The following is a 17,526-nucleotide window of genomic DNA, read 5'->3' as shown; positions in this document are numbered from 1 at the left end:
GGAGCAGGGGTCCCCAACCGGTACCGGTCGGTGTCCTGTTAGGAACCGGGCCGCACAGCAGCATGAGGTGAGAGCGGTGAGTCCGCGTGTGGAACCCGCCCCCATTATTTTATTATTCACCACTTCCATCCGCGCCTCTTTCCCGCACTGCGCACTTGTCACAGTCACAGTGTTGGTAAGCCCACAAGCTCTAACCCCTAGTAGCCACAATGAGTTAAAAAACAAACGTAGCTGGAGAGCTTCTTTGAAAAGGGGGGAAGACCCAATGATGACCCCACCCCCCGCCGGTCCGTGAAAAGTTGTCTTCCACGAAACCGGCCCCTGGTTCCAAAAAGGTTGGGACCGCTGGCTTGGAGAATGGACGGGATGCAGAGGGGGGGGGGTGACTCACAACTACCATCACTCTGTGGGGGGGGGGGGGGGGGGGCAAAAATTCGGGGTTCGATAAAACAAGCGCTATGCTGTGGTCAACAAACAGTGGTCAACAAACAGTACTTCATAACAGTACTTCATAACAGTACTTGTCGCATGGGTAAACTAACCCCGCCATAGGAATGTGGAATTTACACGACTGGCTCGTGGCTCCCAGTGGAGACAGGGCAGGTGCCTGTGCATCAATCTTGCGAACCAGTGTGCTGTCCTATGCAAAACACACAAAAAAGGGTCGTAGCCTGAAACGTCGCCTATATATTATTTTGTACCCCCTTTTAGGGCAGCGTCAACTGGCGATTGTGACGATGTTTTGTGTTTCACTTCGTTTGGTAAATTCTTGTTTCCGAACAATGTCTCTTGGCGGAAGTTCCAATCCCTTACTGATCATATAAAACAAAAACATTACACACGGATTGTATTTTGACAAATCATTACTTTATTAAGACCGTTAAATCACGTTCATTTGGCCACGAAGAGATTTTAACGTTAACATTTTTTTTTTGTAAAACAGTGAAATCGCACGCGTCCACTCGCAAATTCCGCTCAATCCGACCGACGATGCCTTCAAAAAAAGCCTGAGGCAGACAGGGCACGTGCTTCCTTCCCATTAGGGCTCATCGGCGAACCAAGGCCAGCTGCGCACTTCTGTGGCATAAGCAAGGCGATCCCACTGATCAAGCAAAGCATGGGACGGCGAAGCTATTGTTAGTGGTGGGATAGGGTTACGGTCGAGTGAGGTTTAGAGGATTATGTTAGGGTTATGCTTATGAGTCATGGGATTCAAGTTCGGAGTTCGGGATTAGGGTGAGGGTGATGGTTAAAGTTGATGGTTAGGTGTTATAGGTAAGGTTAACGTTTCGAGACAGGGATTAAGAATTGGGGCTACCACGTAATAAGGGTAATGAAAAAATAGTTGTAGCTTAAGTTACGGGTTAGAGTTATGGGATTTAGTGGTTATAGGTTCATCATCACAACCCATGGGCAGATAGCCCGTAGCTGAACATTTTCGTCATTCGTTTCCACTTTCCTCTCTGCCTTGTGGCAACATGCTTCAAGTCTAGATTTTAAGCTTTCGTGACTGCAATGATTCATATTCTTAGGTTTTTTTCGGTAAAGTCACGTAGGTAAAAACATTAAAAAGTAAAATAAAATAAAAATCACGGCGTTAGGATGAAGGGCGGGGGGAGGAGGAGGAGTAGGAGGAGCCAACGTTCACATCCGGGCATTGGAGCGATCTCCACGAGACTGGCGACCAATGGGAAGAGAAGACCGAAGAGCAGATGGCGGGAGACTGTCGAGGCAGATCTATGGGTCTCTGTGTGAGTGTTTGGGTCTCTGTGTGAGTGTTTGGGTCTCTGTGTGAGTGTTTGGGTCTCTGTGCGAGACTGTGGGTTTCTGTGTGAGTGTGTGGGTCTCTGTGTGAGTCTGTGGGTCTCTGTGTGAGTCTATGGGTCTCTGTGTGAGTCTGTGGGTCTCTGTGTGAGTCTGTGGGTCTCTGTGTGAGTCTGTGGGTCTCTGTGTGAGTCTGTGGGTCTCTGTGTGAGTCTGTGGATCTCTGGGTGAGTCTGTGGGTCTCTGGGTGAGTCTGTGGGTCTCTGTGTGAATCTATGGGTCTCTGTGTGAGTCTATGGGTCTCTGTGCGTGTCTGTGGGTCTCTCTGTGAGTCTGTGGGTCTCTGTGTGAGTCTATGGGTCTCTGTGTGAGTTTGTGGGTCTCTGGGTGAGTCTGTGGGTCTGTGTGTGAATCCGTGGGTCTCTGTGTGAGTCTGTGGGTCTCTGTGTGAGTCTGTGGGTCTCTGTGTGAGTCTGTGGGTCTCTGGGTGAGTCTGTGGGTCTCTGGGTGAGTCTGTGGGTCTCTGTGTGAGTCTATGGGTCTCTGTGTGAGTCTGTGGGTCTCTGTGTGAGTCTGTGGGTCTCTGTGTGAGTCTGTGGGTCTCTGTGTGAGTCTGTGGGTCTCTGTGTGAGTCTATGGGTCTCTGTGTGAGTCTGTGGGTCTCTGTGTGAGTCTGTGGGTCTCTGCGTGAGTTTATGGGTCTCTCTATGAGTTTGTGGGTCGCTGTGTGAGTGTGTGGGTCTCTGTGTGAGTCTGTGGGTCTCTGTGTGAGTCTGTGGGTCTCTGTGTGAGTCTGTGGGTCTCTGTGTGAGTCTGTGGGTCTCTGTGTGAGTCTATGGGTCTCTGTGTGAGTCTGTGGGTCTCTGTGTGAGTCTGTGGGTCTCTGCGTGAGTTTATGGGTCTCTCTATGAGTTTGTGGGTCGCTGTGTGAGTCTGTGGGTCTCTGTGTGAGTCTATGGGTCTCTGCTGTGTGAGTCTATGGGTCTCTGTGTGAGTCTATGGGTCTCTGCTGTGTGAGTCTATGTGTCTCTCTATGAGTTTATGGGTTTCTGTGCGTGTCTGTGGGTCTCTCTGTGAGTCTATGGGTCTCTGTGCGAGTCTATGGGTCTCTGCGTTAGTTTATGGCCTCTGTGTGAGTTTATGGGTCTCTGTGCGAGTCTGTGGGTCTCTGTGTGAGTTTATGGGTTGCTGTGTGAGTGTGTGGGTCTCTGTGTGAGTGTTTGGCTCTCTGTGTGAGTCTATGGGTCTCTGTGCGAGACTGTGGGTCTCTCTGTGAGACTATGGGTCTCTGTGTGAGTTTATGGATCTCTGTGCGTGTCTGTGGATCTCTCTGTGAGTCTATGGGTTTCTGTGCGAGTCTATGGGTTTCTGCGATAGTTTATGGGTCTCTGTGTGAGTGTGTGGGTCTCTGTGTGAGTCTATGGGTCTCTGTGTGAGTTTATGGGTCTCTGTGTGAGTTTATGGGTCTCTGTGTGAGTGTGTGGGTCTCTGTGTGAGTTTATGGGTCTCTGTGCGAGTCTGTGGGTCTCTGTGTGAGTTTATGGGTCTCTGTGTGAGTGTGTGGGTCTCTGTGTGAGTTTATGGGTCTCTGTGCGAGTCTGTGGGTCTCTCTGTGAGTTTATGGGTCTCTGTGTGAGTGTGTGGGTCTCTGTGTGAGTTTATGGGTCTCTGTGTGAGTCTGTGGGTCTCTGTGTGAGTCTGTGGGTCTCTGTGTGAGTCTGTGGGTCTCTGTGTGAGTCTATGGGTCTCTGTGTGAGTCTGTGGGTCTCTGTGTGAGTCTGTGGGTCTCTGCGTGAGTTTATGGGTCTCTCTATGAGTTTGTGGGTCGCTGTGTGAGTCTGTGGGTCTCTGTGTGAGTCTATGGGTCTCTGCTGTGTGAGTCTATGGGTCTCTGTGTGAGTCTATGGGTCTCTGCTGTGTGAGTCTATGTGTCTCTCTATGAGTTTATGGGTCTCTGTGCGAGTCTGTGGGGCTCTCTGTGAGTTTATGGGTCTCTCTGTAAGTTTGTGGGTCTCTGTGTGAATGTATACGTCTGTGTGTAAGTGCGTGGTTGGAATTTAGGTTCGTGCTTGCAGTTCTGGTTGGTGGTCAGATATAGGGATGGTGGTTATCGTAATGATTTGGTGGTTAAAGCAAGGAAAGGTGGTTGTCAGAGCCGTCTCTAGGGGTTACGCCCCGGGCCCCGCGCTTTGGGGGGACGGGGCGCTTTGACGTCACGGTGTCAAGTGTAACACTTTCGGTTTAGTTTGAAGGCATCGGGTAGAGTTGTGGGGGTGGGGGGGGGGGGCACACAGTGGGTGAGTTTCCCCGTGCTCCTGTGGCCGGCTCTGCTGGTGGTTGTGAGTCTCCATGACCACGTGACGTCTCTCCCGAGTGGCGCGCGCGTCACATCTCGTACGCCGCGGCGAGGAACGCCCGCGGCACGAGCCCCACTTTGCCGTCGAGCTCGCCCACCCACCACTGCCACTTCTCGTAGTCCTGCAAAGACAAAGGCAGAGAGATCCACCGACCTGTCTAGCCATCAACAGGCTGTTGGGGCAAGTGCTGTTAGCGAGCAGCACCTATGAAGGCCGGCACGGTTGACACGAGGGGGTGGGTGGACAGCACCACGCCCGGCCGCCTTTGTCTCCCGAGTGGCGATCTTTCTACGCATCGCACTCGGTACTCATTTTGAGGCTGAGTCGATCTCGGGGAGGCCTGTGACCGGTTCAGATCGTCGCTGGTGTTGGTGGCCGTGAGCGGGAATCGAACTCAGGTAGCCGGGTTTGTAGTGCACTAACCACTACCCTACCGCTTCCCCACCACCACCACCAGCACTACCGAGACAATAACAACAACAGCCTATCAGACGATTCACATGAAACCAGGTGGGGTTGCCACCCACACACAATAACACTGGTCAACAAAAAAAACATTTTTTTCTGGCCTGGACTGTTGCAGCTGTTTTAGACTAATTTCAGGGTGCTGATTCCAAATCTGATCTCAGATTTGCTCTATCACATCTCATTTTATGCTATCGGCATACCCCATTTTCATTGATTTTACCCGAAATTAACTCCGTCACTTATGATTGCAAGTTGTTGTGAGTCAGTGACTGCTTGAGTGTTAAAATATGGTGCTGTATTTTTAGGATAGTGTGTTTATAATATAATTTTATGTAGATATCCACATTTATTTAATATTTTTCTTCTGCAGTTTTGATTGAAAATGCAATATTTGATATCTCAAAAACCTGATGTGATAGGCAAAAACTGATGCCAGATTTGGAATCAGCACACCAAAATTACCTTAAAACCGTTGGAAGAAAAAGTGTGTTGACCAGTTTTATCATCCCCTCTTTGTATTTCCCTTCAGCCCTTTGGCGTAGGTGGCTGGGTTCACCAACTTCAAGCAGCAGCATCATCGTCGTGGGAATGCATCTCTTGTGCACCTCTTGTGCACCTCTTCTTTCACAAGTTAAAGACATTATTCCTCTCCCTTCTAATGCCTCCTCCTCCGCCTCCTCCTCCTCCACTCCATCAGTGTCGTCGTTTTCCCGGCCACCCTCTTGCCTCTGTTTCCTGCCGCTTCGTTTTCTTATTCTTCTCTCGTACGGCCGCTGATGTAGATGCAGAGCAGTGAGGTGTGGTCAATGGCTGGGGAGGCACGAGCTAGTATCAGAGCCAGATTAACACACTGAGGGGGGCGTGTCCTCACTGAGGGGGCGTGTCCTCACTGAGGGGGCGTGTCCTCACTGAGGGGGCGTGGCCTCACTGAGGGGGCGTGTCCTCACTGAGGGGGCGTGTCCTCACTGAGGGGGCGTGTTAGACACGTCCCCCTCAGTGAGGCAGATGTGATCGCTGCCTCCCCTGGTGCCTCATTGCAGTTTGATGACGAGACCAGCGAGCCTAAATATCTTTATACACACACGTGAAATAGGTTACCTGGAGTATGGAAGGCGAGGACGTGAAATGAAGGGGTCTACAAACATCACATTGGTGACATACTGAGATAGTAGCAGGCACGCGCGTATTGCCCGCGCTCCATCCAGTTACTGAGGCGTTGCGCAATCAGAGGGGAGGCTGAGCTCGTCGCTGCCTCACCTGTCGTCTCTTCCTGTATCACTACCCCAACCCCTATCACTGCGCTCTGGGTTGTTCTTAGTGCTTTCAGAGTCCCTCACCCTCTGCTCACGATCATTAAGGACCTTCATGATGGTGAGCGGGCCCGGGTAAAACTACGTGGCCGGGAGTCGGAGCCATTCCCTTGTTCACCTTGGGGTGAGACAGGGATGTCCTCTGGCTCCCACATTATTTTACGTATTTTTCGACCACGTAGTTCGTGAAGCCTTTGATGGCTGTGCCATGGGAATTTCCATCTGGTACAGATACAATGGGAGGCTGATCGATGCTCGGGTGCGGTCAAGGGATGGCTCCCTATTGGTCAACCACGTTATGTATGCCGATGATTTGGTAATAGCTGCTCACTCAGAGGAGGAGTTGGAGACGCTGCTGCTGAGACTGGAGCGTGCCACTAAGAGGTGGGGCCTTACCATCAGTCCCACCAAAACTAAGCACCTGCCTGGGTATTTTGTACCATCGGGCACTCCACGCCCACAACTCAAAATCGGTGATGGGGCAGCTGTGGAGAGAGTGGAGAGTTTCCCACACCTGGGCAGTGTGCTTATGACCGGCTCCGATTTGACAGCAGAGGTCTCACTCAGAATCAGCCGAGCGGCAATATTTTTAAATCGGTTGCGTAACGCTGTGTGGAAGCTACCTGGTCTGTCGCTCCGCACAAAGCTTCAAGTCTTCTCGGCCACGGTCATTCCCTCCCTTCTCTACGCTTGCGTGGACCCCCTTAATGGAACATCTTCGCCGATTGGAAACATTTAGGCTAGCCTGCCTACGATCCATCCTGGGTTTAACCAGGCTGGATTGTGTGAGGAGCTCACAAATCCTTGAAAGGTTTGGGCAAAGTCCCATCGGTGAACTCCTCCGGCAGGCAAGGCTACGTTGGCTGGGTCATGTAGCCCGCATGCCCAGCCAACGCATGCCTAAACAGCTTTTGTTCGGCCGGATAAAGGGGGCTTAACGGGCGCGGCACGGGCTAGAGAAGAGATGGAGTGATGTGGTACAGGAGGACGTGGAACTGAGTGGACTTGCCGATGACTGGTACAGCGGTGTCAAGATCGGTCTCTGTAGAGGAGGCTCGTGAAGGACGCTGCTGGGCAGTTGGAGGCAGTCGCCCTCCAACAACGGAGGGCGGAATAGCGACGCTCACAACAACGAGCAGAGCGCTGGGTGGCTAATGCACAGCCAGTCGTCTCAGTCAGTCGACCCGTGGCATCTGGGCCTGCCCCGTGACCTCCTGCCAGCGGGCGTTCGACACTTCACGTGGCCTCAAGGTGCACTTGGCCTGGCACAAGCGTCGTGGTGACGCCACCGCCACTTAGTGGCGAATGGCGGTTGTTGTTGTTGTGTGTTGGCTGAAGCGGGGGTTAGCGCGCTGCGCTAAGAACACCGGGCAACGCGTGCTCGATTCTCGCTCGCGGTCACCAACATCAGTGACGATTATCATCTGAATCCCCCCCCCCGCCCCGAGGTCGACTCAGCCTCAAATGAGTACCTAGTGCAATGTGTAAACATCAGCACTGGGGAGACAAAGGCGGTCGAGCGTGGTTCTTCATAGGTGCTTGCTAATAGCACTTGCCCCAACAGCGCGTGAAGGCTATACGGGGCATCTTTGTCATTGCGTCCGCGTGCACATGGCACGCGCTTAATCACGCCACTGCCGCCGCCACCCCGGTGGTGAGGGCGAAGCCGGTGGCTGCCAGATTACAGCGAGACGAACAAACACCCTGGAGCCTAATGGGAAGGTTTCCAAGCTTGGCAAGATAAAAGAAAACAAATTAACAAAAGTGCGACTACATTTACAAATAATATATCCGTCGAGTTTTCTGGCTGGCCGCTGGCTTGGCTCCTTCTCCACCCCAGCGACGACTTTGTTGTTAGTGGCTCCTGCGGGCCGTTGCCACCAAAGCTAGCTGGGTAACTGGCTACACGTGATGTTTTTTTCCTATGTAATAAATTAACTTTAAATCGAATTAAATCGGCGGAAGAAGTTGGAGTAACGAATACGTTTACAGGAGACGTGTGAGCAACGGTTAGGGAAGACCGACACGTTTCATTCAAAACCGTTCCAACTTTTCCACACGTGCTCCGAATTAGCGCAATTCTTCCTGCGGAATATTCTTTGAAGCCTAGAGAATATAAAAAAATAAACAAGAGATAAACCTTGACTTAAAACTTTCGTGACTGCAGGAATTAATATTCTTGGTAATGATAATAAAATAAAATACATTTAAAATAATTATTAAATCGTTATTTTTGAGCTTTAATTATTTTCAATTCATAATTATCATTTTTCATCATTATTGATTTTATTACTTTTCTTTTCTATCTACGTGACTTCACCGAAACAACCAAGAATAAGAGATAAACCCTCCCAATGGCTTTCGTTATTTTTGCCCGGTTAAAAGAACCCCCCCCCCTTCAACCGGGAGATCAAACAAAAACTAAAAAAAACCGCACGGAAACTTCCCTTTCATTTCCTTGACGCTGGGGGCCCAGCAGCAAAGACGCCGACATCCGCGGCCCTAGGTAGGCGTCTTCGGGGGCCCGGCGCGCCACTTTAATTGGGGCACCGCTCGTTATCGCGACCGCGGTGACGGGGGCCGCTCGCGTGACAAATCTTTGGCGTCGAGGCAAAAACAAAAAAAGCGGCTTCGGTCCAAGTTCAAAAGCGAGCAACGGGGGCACGGTCGCCTCCAATTCGCGCGGGGTCGGGTCCCATACCTACCTACCTACTCCCCCCCCTCTCCCCCTACCTCCAAACCCCCCCATCCATCCCGCCTTTGTAAATCTGCCGGCTTCTCTTTAAGAGGCGAGGTCACCGCCCCCCGTGGCTGAAATACGGCGGTGGAGGGCATGGGGTGGGGGGTAAGGGGGGGGGGGGCAGGGGGGCCGACTAATTGTACGAGCGGCTAGAGCGGCTCACTCCGCCGGAGGTGGCTCTTCGTGGCTTAATTAAAACTCGAGGCAGGCTCGATGCGGGGTTGTAATTTTTTGTGTTTTACCGCGACTCTCTCTGCTTGTTCTCGGCGGAAAAAGACAGCGAGAAGAAAGGAAAGAAAGACGGGTTTTTGTTTTGCCCGCTGCTTAGAGAACGTCAGAACGTTCCGATAATGAATTGCCCCAACGTTGTCGTTTATTACCATTATTGCTGCTGTTGTTGTTTCCACGACTCATGGGTCATGGAAATCGCTGCTCGGCTGCTCGACACTTTAACAGCGAGGACCCCCCCCGCTCGTTCTCACGAGTGACCGTGCGCGTTTGCTCTGTCGCATCGCTCGCCGCTGTAATTGGCGCCGACTCCTCCGCTCTCGTTCAAGCGGCGGTTGTTTATTGCTGTTTGCTTCTTGTTGTTGTTGTTGTTTACATTCGCTAGCTGGTTCCCTATACGCTGCAATTACGCACGACTTGAAATCTTTCTCTGGCGAAATAAGCCCCCCCCCCACACGCCCCAACGCTCTTATCAAACTTCTAATTGGACGTAAGCTCGGTGGAAAGTTTCATTAAACTACATAAAAAAAGTGTTTTGTTTATTTTGCCAGGTAAGACACACTGAGCTGTACAGCTCTTTTTCAGAAGCGACCTGACCACACAGATGATGGCTCAACGAAGTGGCTTGTCATGCGGATATTTACAGCAACCAAAGTACTCTCAAACGCGTGATGTTGATTCAAACTGTGGAGGGATTAAACCGGAAAACCCCGAAGAAAATCCACGCGACCACGGGGAGAGAGACACGCAAACTCCAAATATACAGCAGCAGTCGCCAGCGACGGGATCGAACTCACGACCTCCTGTATACCAGGCGAGGCAGTTAACATCTCCTAGCCACCGTGATGATGATGAGAGAGAGACACGCAAACTCCAAATATACAGCAGCAGTCGCCAGCGACGGGATCGAACTCACGACCTCCTGTATACCAGGCGAGGTAGTTAACATCTCCTAGCCACCGTGATGATGATGAGAGAGAGACACGCAAACTCCAAATATACAGCACCAGTCGCCAGCGACAGGATCGAACTCACGACCTCCTGTATACCAGACGAGGTAGTTAACATCTCCTAGCCACCGTGATGATGGTGAGAGAGAGAGAGACACGCAAACTCCAAATATACAGCAGCAGTCGCCAGCGACGGGATCGAACTCACGACCTCCTGTATACCAGGCGAGGTAGTTAACATCTCCTAGCCACCGTGATGATGATGAGAGAGAGACACGCAAACTCCAAATATACAGCAGCAGTCGCCAGCGACGGGATCGAACTCACGACCTCCTGTACAGCAGGCGAGGTAGTTAACATCTCCTCGCCACCGTGGCGCCCTTCATATAATTCCACGTCGCAGTGGAATCAGCCCGACCGCTAGGGGCCTTTGACGATTCTCCCCGCCTACCTCGATTCAATCAAATGTTCGATTCTTTGCTCTAATGTTGTGGCCAATGCGGTCAAAATCTTGAAAAAGAGCTTCATTGCTCATCGGATTCACTCCATAATGAATACATTTTCCGATTCCGATGATGTATCCGGCAAAGCTGGCTCAGTGGCTGAGCGAGCGATTCGCGATTGGAAAGGTTGTGAGGTCAAATTCTGGTTTGGGGACTGAGGGGGGGGGGGGGGGTTGACGCATCTCATCATCCCTCCGGGGGTCGATAACATTAGTACCACTCTGTGGGGAGAGAGAGAAGTTACCTGTCGAATTGGCTTTGTTTCACCAGGTGAGAAGTCAAAAGACCGGGACGAGAGTCTCGCTTGCAAGAGACGCGTGCACACAAGGTACAGCAACGAAGCAAAGATAAATCAGACACCAACACACACACACACACACGCAAAAACAAAACAAAGCACGCCACACGAGCAATGGAAAAGTCTTGCGCGCACCTAAATATGAAACGTTAGACCATGAATTTTGACTGAAAACTTTCGTGACTGCAGGAATTCATATTCTGTGTTTCTTTCGGTAAAGTCACGTAGATAGAAAATAAAAATGAAATTAAATTAAAAGTAAAATTTTAAATAAAATGTAAAATAAAAGCAAAAAACCCACCACGTTTCGATCGCAACACAAGCCGTCTTCTTCTAGATTTGAAGCTTTCGTGACTGCAAGGATTCTTATTCTTAGGTTTTTTCGGTAAAGTCACCAGGTAGGTAAAACATTAAAATTAATAAAAGTAAAATAAAATAAAAATCACAACGTTTCGGAGGCAACACAAGCTTCCGTCTTCTGTATCAAGTAAGCTGTCGTGGCTGTGGCGGTTCCACCTGAAGACGGAAGCTTGTGTTGCCTCCGAAACGTCGTGATTTTTATTTTATTTTACTTTTATTAATTTAAATTTTTTACCTACGTGACTTTACCGAAAAAACCTAAGAATACGGTCTTCTTCTCTCCACCTGATGAAGAGCGCTTGTGTTGCGATCGAAACGTCGTGGGTTTTTTTGCTTTAATTTCATTTTTATGTTATTTTCTACCTACGTGACTTTACCGAAAGAACCAAAGAATAGCAAGAGCATGAGTCGCACGCGATACCCGTGAGACGTGCCACTCGGCACCGCCGTTAGACGTTTCATCGTCTGAAGGTGAACCTTACGCAAGACGCAGCGGGTCAGTCGGGATCGTTCGTCTCGCGGCTCACGTCACCCCCCCCCTCTCCTCCCCCGCGCCCCTCCCCCCCACCCTCCACTACCGGGCATGCATCCCACGCAAATGCACGTGATACCCTACCTTGCTAACGTATCATACTGTCACACTATGCTGCACGGATTTGACAAAAGGTTTGCTGGCTGGCTGGCTGGCTGGAGGGAGGGAGGGACGTACGGACGGACGGTCGGTTACGTCCACAGGAAGTGTGAGCTGCGAGTGGTTTTTAAATTTTTTCTTAAAGTTGCTTCGTATCCTCGGCACCCTCGTGGACTCTCGTTTTTTGACGATGCACCACAGAGATCTGGTGTCTGTCGATTTGTTATTCCCTTGTTCTCGTTTTGCTTCAATGTGTCTCGTCAAACGCCGCCGTCGACAGAACCCGTGGCGTGTCCGAGCGCGCTACCTTGCTCACGATGTGGACGAGGTCGCCCCGGCGGAAGGAGAGTTCGTCCGCCGCGTCGGCCTTGCAGTCCCACAGGCCCTGGTAGACGTCTCTGTAATACACGTCCCAGTCTGCAGCAGCAGCAGCAGGCAGCAGCAGCAGGCAGCATGCAGCAGCAGCATGCAGCAGCAGCAGGCAGCATGCAGCAGCAGCATGCAGCAGGCAGCAGGCAGCATGCAGCATGCAGCAGACAGCAGGCAGCAGGCAGCAGCAGGCAGCAGCAGCAGGCAGCAGCATGCAGCAGGCAGCATGCAACAGGCAGCAGGCAGCAGCACGAAGCAGGCCCTGCCATTACTTACTTGCACCCGTACCGAACATTTCCCGGAGCCGCTCGCTCTCACAATACGTTTGCGTAGTGTTTCGATTCAAGTGTGTGCTTTGTTGACGACCGTCAGATGCCCCCTTTGCTAGTAATGCGTTCGCTCTTGACCATGTTGATGTTTTTGGTATTTTATTGCCGCTGTTACTGCTGTTGTGCTTATACACCAAATTTGGCTTTCCTGCACGAACAATGATTGTATTGAATTATACAAAATAGGCTTGATCGCATCTGGAATAAATACAGGAGGTGTTAAGGTACCGAACACCAAAGAGACACCTATTGCAACAAGGCATCAAGTCTGCACATACTTGTGGTAGTAACGGAAACAAATGTGCTTCGAGAATGTAAACAACATCCTTGAAGCTCACCGACCTGCACTCGACAGCCTGCTTCAAGGCATTGTCTCACCGGTGCTACAGACCGAAGGCCCCCAAATGCCGAGCAGGACAAGGACAATTCAAACATCAAAGCATTACCCTCTTGGGTACAGAGGTTCAATATCTTGAGTCTGCGGCTAAACGGCCCCACAGTTGTAAGCAATTAAAGTCATGAATACGTGAGCATGCGTTTGTGTGTGAACCGGTCCTGGGCCACTCCTAGGTCGACTCAGCCTCAAATGAGCACATGGGGCGATGTGGAAACATCGCCACTAGGGAGGCAAAGGCGGCCCCAGCCATGGCGTTGACAACCAACCCACACCCTCGTGTGCCGTGGCGGCCTTCATAGGTGCTGCTCGCTAACAGCACTTGCCCCTACAGTCTGTTAAGGCTACACGGGGGATCTTTGTCTTTGTATGTTGTGTGTGAGCACCTCCGGTCATCTTCTGTATGGCCTCCACCCAGCTGTCGGCCTCCTTCACCGAAGCCGCCGTGAACTGCAAGACACGCCAAGGTCAGACACGAAGAACGGAGGGGCAGACCACTCACGCTTCAGTTTGGTGCAAAGTATTTCCACGCTGCCACTCCACGTTCCTGGAGTTGGCTCTCGTCTACAGCTTGGTTCTGGACTCTGTTTGCCGTCCATCAACCCCCCCCCCCCTCCCTTTTCATTGTTCCCATTAGACCACAAAGCACACGGCTTACGTCGCTGTTCGACAAAAAAATATCGGGCTTACTTTTAGTCCCCGAGTTACGATGGTCCGACTTACGATATTTCGATCTTACGATGGCGATAGCGATACGACAAAATAGTAAAATATTTTTAATTCCGCGCGGCAGGCAAACGCAGCAGCGGACGAGGTACGATGCTGTACGGTGGGACGCTGCCGGGATGTGCGCATCTCTCGCCTTGTGTGGTGCAGAAAGGATTGTTTCCTGAAAAAAAACGTTCTATTAAATTGCAGTTCATATAGGTGGGCTCAGAATTGACCTTGTTTTTTTATTACTTTACATTTTACTGTGCAATCGAGTATTGTAATTAATAAATACATACAGTATATAGTTTATACAGCACGGTACTGTAAATTGCTCTGTTTTGTTAAATTATCACCATTCTTTAATACTCCTGGGTAGGTTAGGCCATCTTCGACTTACGATATTTTGACTTACGATGAAGTCGTCGTAACGCATCTCCATCGTAAATAGAGGACTGCCTGTATTGACTTTTTCGCACCGTTTTTTTTGTAATTCACGTGCGTTCCACTGTCACCATCGTCAAAGAACTTCGTTTGTTCGTTGTGCAATATTCCTTAAGGACCCTGTGCTGAACTCGTCTTCTGAAATATTGATGATGTTTTTCACGAGACCTCCTTTGCCAGTAGAAAAATGTAATGATAGGTTTTATACCCTTTTTTCTGGCAACAAAACTTACAATTTTTTTTTACAAGGATTCATGTTTACACTAACCACAATACCTGCAGTCAAAATGCAAATAAAAACACACACTCTGATAATGAATGCACTGTCCTTGAAATTGATTGGTCCACACCCGGGACAGCTTTTGTTAGAGCCCAGTCTCATTTGGCGTTCGACCAGAAGACGCCAAAAGGCGCACAACTCAAAGACAAGGCGAGTTGGTGGGTGGGTGAGTGGGTGGTTATATTAGTTGGTGAGTGGGTAAGTGAAGGGGTGAGTGATTGAGTCAGTGGGTGCTCAAGTTAGGGGGTGAGTAGGAGGGTGGTTGATTGAGTGGGTGAGTGGTTGAGTGAGTGGGTGCGTGGGTGGGTGGTTGGGTGGTTGAGTGAGTGAGTGGATGAGTGGTTGAGTGAACGGGAGGGGGGTTGAGTGAGTAGTTGACTGAGTGAATGGGTGAGTGGATGAGCGGATGGGTGGGTAGGTGAGTGGGTGTATCTGCATTTCACAACCTCTCAGACGGTGCAATCGAAAGTCTAAATCACTTCCAATTGATTCTGAAACGGTTGCTCTTCTTTGTGCCGTCAGCAAGGTCGGCTGTTGTGCCATCGACTGTCGTGTCAGTGGCTGTTGCGTCATCAGCCGTGGTGTCGTCGGCAGCTGTCACGTCATCGTCGGCTGCCACGCCATGACGTTATCCTGCTTCGGCTTCCGCTCACACGGAACGCGCCTCGGTCAACCGGACATTTGACCGAACATTTCACCAGTAGCGAGGTGTTAACTACCTCCACTGGTGTGCAGGAGGTTCGTGGGCTCGATCCCGACCCTGACGCCTGCTGTATACTTGGAGTTTGCGTGTCTCTCTCTCCGTGGTCGCGTGGATTTTTCTCTGGGTCCTCCGGTTTTCCCCTCCACATTTAGAATCAGCATCAACTCGTTGAGAGTATTTTGGCTGCGAAAATATTCGAACGCGACAAGCCACTTCGTTGGGCTATCATTTGTGGCCAGGTCGCTTCTGAACAAGAGCTATGTAAGAGCTCAGAGCGCCTTACCTGATAAAAAAAATAAAATAAATGATTTGAACGTACATTTTGAATGCACATTTGACACCGAACCCCACAGTTTCGTCACGGCACCAGTGCGCAACGGACGAGTGGAGCTGTGTGACAGCCGAGCGTGGCTCTGGAGGGATCATTTAAACGCAGCGGTCCCCAACATTTTTGGCACCAGGGACCGGTTTCGTGGAAGACACATTTTTCACGGACCGGGGGAGGGGGAGGGGTCATCATTGGGTCTTTTTCTCTTTTCAAAGAAGCTCTCCAGCTACGTTTGTTTTTAAATCCTTTATGTTAAGTTCACTTGCTTGCTTGCTTAGGACCGTGCAAATCTTTCGGTCGTTTTTTAACCCACTTCCCGTGATCCAATCGAGCTGACATTTTCCACACAGACTCGTTGTGCGTGACAATTAATGTTCGTGAGAATTTTTTTTCCAAAATTTTACACTTTTTAGGACAAAAATATTATATTTAATTACCAATTGCTTAATGGTGCAATGCAATCATCTGACCCGTAGGCGGCAGCCATCTCAAGCCAGAGGACGAGAGGACTCTAGCCGCCACGCATATAAAGGATTTATAGTGAAAAACTTTGTTTTTACTGGTTATACTTATTTACTCATTGTGGCTACTAGGGGTTAGAGCTTGTGGGCTTGCCAACACTGTGACGCTGTGACAAGTGCGCAGTGCGGGAAAGAGGCGCTGACTGAAGTGGTAAATAAAACAATGGGGACGGGTTCCACGCACGGACTCACCGCTCTCACCTCGTGCTGCTGCGCGGCCCGGTTCCTAACAGGACGGGGGTTGGGGACCCCTGATTTAAACGGAACAACAGGAAAAAAATATAAAAAGGCCTCGATTTTTTAAATGGCGCAATGACGTTACGCCCTGACAATCGCTTCGATTAAAAAATATATAAATTATATTTTGGAACGCACTGCGATTATTTACGAGAAGCAAAATCACCCCGACAAAAAGTACCCCTCCTCCACCCTCCCCCGCCCCCCAAAAAACTAAAATAATCAAAACTTCACCCCCATCACCATCGACTCTCCCACCCACCCTGCCCCCACCGCACCGCACCCCCACACCCCAATTTCGTTTTTTTACAAATAAATCATAAAATATTGCCCGGCGTGAGAAATGTTGCGTAGTCAGTGGCGCATCGCGTCGGCCGCTTTATTGTGATTTATACGCTTCAGCTTTATTTTGTAGATAATCCGTCAGAATTTGAGCAAACATCCAAAACAAGTAACTGCATTACAAACCGACAAGCCGTTTGTCCTGCCACTACCAGAGCCTCTCCCCATGCACCCCCCCCCCCCGTGCCGCCCAGTGAGGTGGTGTGGTGGGCGGTGGGGGTCCCGGTTAAGCTGGCTCAGATTACGATGTCAGGGTAATGACACCGCGCGCGCGCGCCCTGTTTGGCCGTAACAAATGAGCCAATCCCCGCCGCGTTGTAGAATTAAGGTCAAATGCCGCGATTCTGTGAGTGGGATGGCGGAGAGGGAGGGAGGGGGTGGGTGTTGTTCTGCACCGCGGAGCGCGGTTGACGCGTGGAGCGGTGGAGTTTTCCGCGCTCTCCCTCGAGGTCACGAGAGGTGACGCGGCCCCTCTCTCTCTCTCTCCCTCTCTGCTCTCGCTGCTCTGAGCCGCAATAACCCCCCCCCCACCACCCACCGCCACCACCCTCGTTGTGGTGGCTACAGCAGCCGTGTCGCGCACCGCCTTCGTTATCGGAAGAGTAATGGGGATGATTAACGCGGCTCGAACGATGCAGTCAAGGGGTGGTTAAAAACCGTTGTTTGCTCTTCTTTAACCGGTAACCGCATGGAGAGAAATGGCAATGTAGACGCGACCGCTGGACGTGTTGTAATCCAGAGGTCGCCATGTTCCGTTCCATCTTCCTAGCGTGGCAGTGAAAATATTTTGGAAAGTTTTTTTTTAAATCCACCCCCTCCCCCCCTCCCACGCTCCCGCCTCTCTCCAGCAGTAAAGTCGGTCGCGACAGGCCGCGCGCGGTGGGGTAAAGTGTGGGTACTCACCACCCCCATCACCACCACGTCCGCTCAGCGTTTGACGAGTGGGCCGCGTTCTCTCGAGCGGAGAGCCCTCTCGCTACGGCGGCGGCGGTGCGGGGCGAGCTGTTGCAGGGCTGCGCCTTTGCCCGTTAACTGAGCAAACGATTTTCGATTTAAAGCTTTCGTGACTGCAGGGATTCATCTTCTTGGTTTTTTTCGGTAAAGTCACGTAGAAGGGAAGTAACAAAATAATAAAAATAAAACATAATAAAATAATTCTCACGACGTTTCGGCTACAACGCAAGCAGCCGTCTTCAGGTGAAGAATGAGACACTGACAAGCTAGGAGCTTATATATAAGCTGGGTTGGAGGTGGAAGAAGAG

At 50.7% G+C, this 17,526-nt stretch overlaps 1 protein-coding gene across 1 annotated transcript in view; it reads right to left on the bottom strand.

The window, feature by feature from the left end:
* Nucleotides 1-3,580: 3,580 nt before the first annotated feature.
* The window catches only part of LOC133345342 (src kinase-associated phosphoprotein 2-B-like), a 124,727-nt gene continuing 110,781 nt past the window's right edge, over nt 3,581-17,526 (bottom strand). Inside the window, 3 exon segments of the mRNA XM_061556020.1 lie at nt 3,581-4,242; nt 11,917-12,026; nt 13,088-13,151. Coding sequence (XP_061412004.1) covers nt 4,150-4,242; nt 11,917-12,026; nt 13,088-13,151 — 267 coding nt within the window. The 3' untranslated portion in view covers nt 3,581-4,149.

The sequence above is a fragment of the Lethenteron reissneri genome, chromosome 21 (assembly GCF_015708825.2).
Source record: "Lethenteron reissneri isolate LAM-NWPU_2019-01 chromosome 21, ASM1570882v1, whole genome shotgun sequence".
Taxonomy (NCBI): domain Eukaryota; kingdom Metazoa; phylum Chordata; class Hyperoartia; order Petromyzontiformes; family Petromyzontidae; genus Lethenteron; species Lethenteron reissneri.
The sequence above is the reverse complement of the archived record's forward strand: the minus strand, read 5'-3'. Positions and strand labels throughout refer to the sequence as shown.